General features: G+C 62.2%; 1 protein-coding gene across 1 annotated transcript in view; it reads right to left on the bottom strand.

Annotated features, from left to right (window-relative positions):
* Positions 1–7500, bottom strand: part of LOC117653596 (neuroligin 4-like) — a 43733-nt gene that overhangs the window by 8305 nt on the left and 27928 nt on the right. The window contains exon 2 of the mRNA XM_034399391.1: positions 4681–4832. Within this exon, the coding sequence (XP_034255282.1) occupies positions 4681–4832 (152 nt within the window). The remainder of the gene's footprint in view (positions 1–4680; positions 4833–7500) is intronic.

The raw sequence follows: 7500 nt of genomic DNA on the forward strand, positions 1-7500 counted from the left end.
CCCGCGCCGTTCTGCGCCGCCAGCCCGGCCGCTCGCTCCGTCTCTCTCGCACTCGCGCGGCGCGCCGAGGCGGTGCGAGAGAGACGGAGCGAGTCCCGGGCCGCCACCCACTCCATTCATAATTCCTGCGTCTAATCCCAGCCGTCCCCGGCGACTCTCCAGTCTGATTCCGAGAGCCGTTTTCGTCGCTGTCTCTCTCGCACTCACGGGGCGTCCCGTACGGGTGCGAGAGAGACAGAGCGACGAAAACGACCCTCGGAATCAGTCTGCGGTGGGGCATCGCTTATTAGCTGGAAGCCGAAATCGCTCGGACCAGCGTTGCAGCCTTTAAATGCTGTCCACGTTTTAATTTGAAATGCTCTCCGTATTTTTATTTTGCGTGTACACACTAAACTTCTTACGGATACATCCTATCTGTATTACGGACATTTTTGTGCAATTGCAATTACGGATAGATTTTGCTTGTAATACGGATGAAATCATCCGTATTACAAAGAGATTTACGTCCGTACCATACGGATATTTTCGTCTGTATGTTACGGACGTAAAACTCTTTGTAATACGGATGATTTCATCCGTATTACAGGCAAAATCTATCCGTAATTGCAATTGCACAAAAATGTCCGTAATACAGATAGGATGTATCCGTAAGAAGTTTAGTGTGTACGTCCACATAACAACAGCTTCATTTTTTTTTCGCCCGTCGGCGACGAGTTTTACCAGGAAACTTTCCGAATCTGTAAATGGCGTGACGCCGCGCTCGGAGTTCATTCGAATTTTTTGCCAGAGGATGTAAACAAAAATTACAGGAGCAGGAAAAGCTTCCAGGTCTGTGATATTTCTTTCTTTTTTTTTTCTAAAAGTGTATCCCCTCTTCCAACTTATGAGTCCCGAGGAAAGGCTTTGCCCCGCAAAGACCGCGTTGACCTCTCGGGAAAGCGACCCCCTATCCGGGCCGTCCGCGACCCAGAGCGGCTCTGAGTCGGTTTGAGGGAATCGCAGGCCGGGCCACGTATCGTGCACATGTGCAATTTAAAATCCCCTAGAACTGCAAAAAAATCTATTTGTTTCCGGGCAGGAGAAAACCACTGTTTTAGATAACTAACCGTAAATTAATTTTTCAGATCCTCGGCTTAATCCAATCCCAAGGGAGTCGTCCGACGGCATAGGGTTGCAGTACATGTTGTGGTTCCGAGACAAGTTCATTTCGGCGGCCCAGGGTTGCTGCGCTCTGGCCTCAAAGGGATGACGTGGGTCACTAGCCCTGGACACGAATTCCTTCTCGGGCTCAGGCTGGCCGGCTGGACAGACGGGCAGGCAGACAGGCAGACAGACAGACAGGCAGACAGACAGACAGACAGACAGACAGACAGACGGACAGACAGAAGGACAGCGACACGCAGGCAGACAGACAGCGACAAACATAGGCAGAGTTCAGTATTTTTCGTGCGCCTCCAGTAGACTGGCTCAGAGTCGTTTGCGTCGCTCCGTCTCTCTCGCACCTATAAGGGAGGCCCCATGAGTGCGAGAGAAACAGAGCGACGAAAGCGACTCTCCGAATCGGTCTGCAGGGCGCCTGCGATCGCGCGGGTAGGCAGTCCCGCCGAACGCGGCTGCGCGCCGCGCTGCCTGCGCGCACGGCGTTCGCCACGGAGGCCGTGTCTGCCATGTCGTCGCGGTCCCACACTGCCAGTGTAGGGTGGCCGCTTGCTGCAGCGATAATATTATTGTTGCCGCAGCAAGCTGGCACATACACACACACACACACACACACACACACACACACACACACACACACACATCCTTACACCCACAAACACTGGGAAAAAGAGGTTCGTGCACACACTTTAGGGCGGGCTGCTGGGGGTTTCTCGGTATGACAATCGCAGCGACACACACACACACACACACAGAGAGAGAGAGAGAGAGAGAGAGAGAGAGAGAGAGAGGCGACGTGACAATGCAAGCGCGGGATAATTCATTTACTGAGGGAAAAAAAGGGGAAGAGGTGGCTGTATGAAAATAAACAGGGACGTGCTTATAGGAAAAAAAATATTCACGAAAAGCCTTTCTTATAATTTTTGAATGTAACGGCCCCGGGCGCGGACCGCTCTCCTCGCCAGGACGCCGCCGGGGCCGTGTAGAGTGGAGAGCGGTTATCGATGCCCGGAGGACGAGGCCGCCGTCGGCGTGTTTGGGCGGTACGCAGCACGCGGCAGCGCGACGCGGAGGAGGAGGCGGAGAAGACCGTCCTGGAGGTAAAGGTTTTATGGAGGTGCCCTTTGGCGCGCTGCCGTCGCCCCCAAGAAGCTGGACAGGGGCGGGCCGGAGGGGGGGGGGACGCGGTAAATTACAATCCCCGGAACAAGGGGAACAATGGAACAATGACTCGTCGAGGATCTGCTTCTTCTTCTTCTTTTTTTTTGGCGGCGCGGCGAGGCGGCGTCTCGGTGCAAGGGGTGGTCGTCGGATCACGTAACGCCGCGTTGGGGAAATGGCGGGAGGGGGGGGAGGTTACTGAGTGGCCGCCCCCACCCCCAGCCACGCCGCCAGATAGAAAGCTTCCAAATAGAGGGATTTAAGAGTGCGGCGGGCTGTGAGGGCCACATAAGGCAAGAGGAGAAAGGGAGAGAGGGAGAGGGAGGGGAGAGGGGCTCCTTGAGGCCATTGTGTGCGTGTGGCCGGGACGGCCTGGACGGACGGGATGGCCGGGACGGGCCAGGGACTTGTGCGGTCGGTTTGATCCGATCGACCTGGAGCGGGCCTGGAGCGGGCCTGGAGCGGGCCGGGGGCTCTCGGGCCGGGCCGGGCTCTGCTGGAGTGTGGCTGGCAACATTATTCACGAGCAAAACGGACAGGAGGGGGGGGGGGGCCTTGAATGTATTACACGATGCCAATCGAAACACCGCCGCATTGTCCCGACCACACGCACCGGAACGGCAGACACGGCGATCCGTCATCATCTTCATCTTCGGCGTCCTCGGCAGCAACGCGTTCGGCGCAACGAACGTCCCTCATCACCTGGGCGTCGTTGTTGGCGCCGGGGCCGCCATCACTCAGAGGGCTTAACTGCTTAGCGCGCCTCCGACGCCTTGCTCGCGCCCCGCCCCGCAGCCCCGCCCTCGGCGGCCCTAACGAATGCGTGGCGCGTGCCAAGCGGGGTGTCCCGGGTTCGACTCCCGCCGCCGCCCTCGCCTTTTTGTCGCCCGAAAATCGGGAATCCCCGGCCGGGCTACGCCCCCGTCGCAGCAGGCCGGCAGGGGCGTGGAGGGGGCGGGGCGGGCCGGCCGCGGCAGGGCCAGGGCCGGCCCACGCACAGTGCGCCAGAAGGATGGTGGAGGCGGACAAAACTCTAGACGCACTGTAAAAAATTCCGTACTTTTGTACGGAAATTGTACAGAAAAATATAGTACGGAGGTACGGAGAAAAGTACGGAACGTTCCGTACTTGCTCCATATGAACCCATGTATAAATGGGTACGGAAAAGAAGTACGGAACGTTCCGTAGTTGGCAAGTACGGACGGTCCAGGCAAATTATTGACCAGACATGTTCTGTGCTTTTTCCGTACTTTATTCTCACAGTGCGCGTTTTGAGCCCCAGAGTCGCTAAATGGGACTCGAACCGAACGTGTGACCGCACCAACGGATTCTTCGCTCGGAGAGCAATCCATTGGGGTCACACGCTCGGTTCGAGACCCTTTTAGCGACCCTGGAGCTCAAAACGCGTCTAGAGTTTTGGCCGCCTCCACCAGTCTTCTGGCCCACTGTGCCACGGCCTGCCCGGTCATTCTTATCTTCGCTTGCCAGGATGCATTACTGGCCGGGCATGCAGGCAAATTGGATTGTCGTCAACGTCTCGGGCCTGCCTGCCTGCCTGCCTGCCTGCCTGCCTGCCTGCCTGCCTGCCTGCCTGCCTGCCTGCCTGCCTGCCTGCCTGCCTGCCTGCCTGCCTGCCTGCCTGCCTGCCTGCCTGCCTGCCTGCCTGCCTGCCTGCCTGCCTGGCTGCCTGCCTGCCTGCCTGCCTGCCTGCCTGCCTGCCTGCCTGCCTGCCTGCCTGCCTGCCTGCCTGCCTGCCTGCCTGCCTGCCTGCCTGCCTGCCTGCCTGCCTGCCCGCCTGCCTGGCTGCCCGCCTGCCTGCCTGCCTGCCTGCCTGCCTGCCTGCCTGCCTGCCTGCCTGCCTGCCTGCCTGCCTGCCTGCCTGCCTGCCTGCCTGCCTGCCTGCCTGCCTGCCTGCCTGCCTGCCTGCCTGCCTGCCTGCCTGCCTGCCTGCCTGCCTGCCTGCCTGCCTGCCTGCCTGCCTGCCTGCCTGCCTGCCTGCCTGCCTGCCTGCCTGCCTGCCTGCCTGCCTGCCTGCCTGCCTGCCTGGCTGCCTGCCTGCCTGCCTGCCTGCCTGCCTGCCTGCCTGCCTGCCTGCCTGCCTGCCTGCCTGCCAGGCTGGCTGCTCCGTCTGGCCGTGGCGCCGGCCGAGAAATACGGGTGGCGCGCCGCCAAGCCGTTGTCAGCGCGTCTGTCGCCCGGATATGGCCACCGTTTTGCTGTGTAAATAGTCATGAATGGCTGTGGAGGCGCCCACACACGCACTCACACACACACGCACGCCCCGCCACCGCGAGGTGCCGAACAGTGCGCCAACAAAATGATGGCGGGACGCCCTGCCGCGCCGCTACACCGTAAACTCACCCCGTGCGCGCGAAGTTGGTCCAGTAGGTCATGACGGCCTCGGCGAGCGCCACCTCGGCCTTGGTGTAGTTGGACGGGAAGGCGCGCACCGTGGCGGCGAGCGGCGCGCCGAACACGTAGGCCAGCTCCTCGCCGTGCGCGGGGCCCAGCTTCTGCAACAACAACAACACCATCAGCAACAACGAACAACAACAACAAGTAGGCGCGTGACTCGAGGCCCGCGCGTGGCCGGCCGTTTATCTTGGCGCCTTATTTTTCGGCCGTTTGCTGATCGGCGCGCCGAGCGGATGGCCGAAATGGATGGCGAGGGCGAATCCTTCGAGGCGGAAGGATAATTGCCGTGCCCCCTGTTTCTTGTACTAAATAGCCGTCAGGAAGGTACAGACAAAAAACAACACTTTTCCCATGTGCGTGGGCAAAACGCACTACTACCCCGTTTTTCATGCCGGCTGTGGGTCCGCCACTGATGGACGGCTGAACGGACGGCCGAGCGGTTGGCACTGATGCTAATTCTATCGCCCGGCCGAGTCGGACGGGCGGGGCGGGGCGGGGCGTGGCGGGGCGGGGCGGGGCACTTTGGCGAATGGGCCGTTCTAAGACGGTGAAGGCAGTGCAGCGGGGATTCCCCGCTAGGCCGGCCGGTGCGGCCGACCCGCCCAAGCCAAGGCTGGCCAGGGCCCGCACCGCGCGGAACCGCGCAGCGCCATAAAGACGATTTATCCAGCTCATCAAGCGGTCGGGGGCGGAGCGGGGCGGGGTGGGGCGGGGCGCCTTCAGACAGTATAAAAACTTAATAAGGTCCAGGACCCCCGCGGCGGCCGGTCGAGCAGCCGCGGGACAGCGCAACCGCCCAGCGGTCTGATTCCGAACGGTGCTTTCGTCGCTTTGTCTCTCTCGCACTCACGGGGCGTTCCCTCGGGTGCGAGAGAGACGGAGCGACGACGCGAGCACCGTTCAGCCCGCTGGGAGTCGGTCGCACCGCGCCGCTGCACAGTGGGCCAGAAACCGGCGGAGGCGGCCAAAATTCTAGACGCGTTTTGAGCTCCTGAGTCGCTAAATGGGACTCGAACCGACCGTGTGACCCCACCAATGGATTGCTCTCCGGACGAGGAATCCATTGGTGGGGTCACACGTTCGGTTCGAGTCCTGTTTAGCGACTCTGGAGCTCAAAACGCGTCTGGAATTTTGGCCGCCTCCGCCGGTTTCCGGCCCACTGTGCGCTGGTACCCGCCTCTCCTTCTCGAGTGGACCGCCGTCAAGCCGCGCGCGGCGCGGGCGACGGTTCAAATCCCAGCAGCGCCGCAGTTGCGCGGTAAAAGTAAGGACCTCGCTGAGCTCCGCGCCCAGCGGCACGGCGGCGAAGCCGAAGACGTAGACACACTGCAAACAAAAGACGGCGAGCATCATCGGCGAGCCTTCCGCCGTTCCGCCTTGCCGCGCCTTTCGTTTCGATGCGAATGTGCGCCGGGAATCATTACTTCCAGCCGCTTCCCCCGGCACGGCCGCCGCCTCGGCCGCCACGCCTGATTTCCAGAGATAGACGCCCGGCCGTCTCCGCCTCATCCCACCGAATGCTTGATGGTCAGCGAGCTAGCAGTGGGGTGGGGTCGGCCCGAGGGGCGCCGGCCGCTTCCGGGAGGCTGAGCCACCAAGAGTGGTGGGCAAACATTAACTTTTCGAGTCGCCGCGTCACCCAAAGTGTGGACAACCGGAAGGGGCGAAGACGGCCGTCGTCGTGGCCCTGGCCGCGCCCCGGCCCTGTGTGAGTGTGAGTGTGTGTGTGTGTGTGTGTGTGTGTGTGTGTGTGTGTGTGTGTGTGTGTGTGTGTGTGTGAAATAGGAGCAAGGGCCGCTGGCCGTGTGTGCCGCACTGTGCGAGGAGGGCTTCTCCGCTCCTGTCTTTCGAAAGAGGATCCCCTCCGGCCCGGGCGAGCGCGCCCAGGCGAAGGCGAAGGGCACCGGCGAGGAGGTGGCCGGGCACTCCGGCACTGTAAACTGGGACGCTGCAGGGTCATTCCGCGCGGTCGGTCTCTCTCGCACCCGTAGGACGTTCCGCACACACAGGTTCCGCGTGGGTGCGAGAGAGACGGACGACCACACTGGGCGGGATCGCCGGCCAAAGTCACCGGTGGCGACCGCCTCCTCCGGACGACTCGCGCGCGGCCCCGCCGCCAGGGCTGCCAGCCGACCGATCCGTCGGTCTGTCCCTCTCGCGCTCATGCTGGGGCGTTGCCTTTGGGTGCGAGAGAGACAGAGCGACGAAGACGACTCTCGGAATCAGTCTGCCAGTGGGCGTTGAGGCCGAGGTAGTGATTGTGGGCGGCGGGATGGCGGGATATATTGGCCCGTCAGTGATAGTGGGGTGAAGCGCAGCGCCGGGAGACCGCTTGAGGCTGGCGGGACCGGCGGGGCGGCGCGGTGCTATGACGAAGGAGACGGGCCGACTGTAAGCCGGGGCCAACCCCGCCAGCCACGACACCGGGGCCCCTCCGAACAGTGTCGCTGTCTCCCTCCCCCTCCGACTAACGAGCGAAGGTGCGAGAGAGACAGCGCGACCCAGGCGCCGCCCGGAATCAGCCTGCAGGCCGGGGCCGCGGGGCCGCCGGGGAGAGGATGCGTCTCCAATGTTCCAATTTGAATGCGGAGCCCCGAGGAGCCCCTTGCGACCGTCCTGCTGCCGGCCGTGCCGCTCCCAGACCTGAGTGATTGCCTCTTAACCTCAGCGGGCCTGCCTGCCTGCCTGCCTGCCTGCCCGCCTGCCTGCCTGCCCCTGCCTGCCTGCCTGCCTGCCTGCCTGCCTGCCTGCCTGCCCGCCTGCCTG

This window comes from Thrips palmi, unplaced genomic scaffold (assembly GCF_012932325.1).
Source record: "Thrips palmi isolate BJ-2018 unplaced genomic scaffold, TpBJ-2018v1 HiC_scaffold_8, whole genome shotgun sequence".
Lineage (NCBI taxonomy): Eukaryota > Metazoa > Arthropoda > Insecta > Thysanoptera > Thripidae > Thrips > Thrips palmi.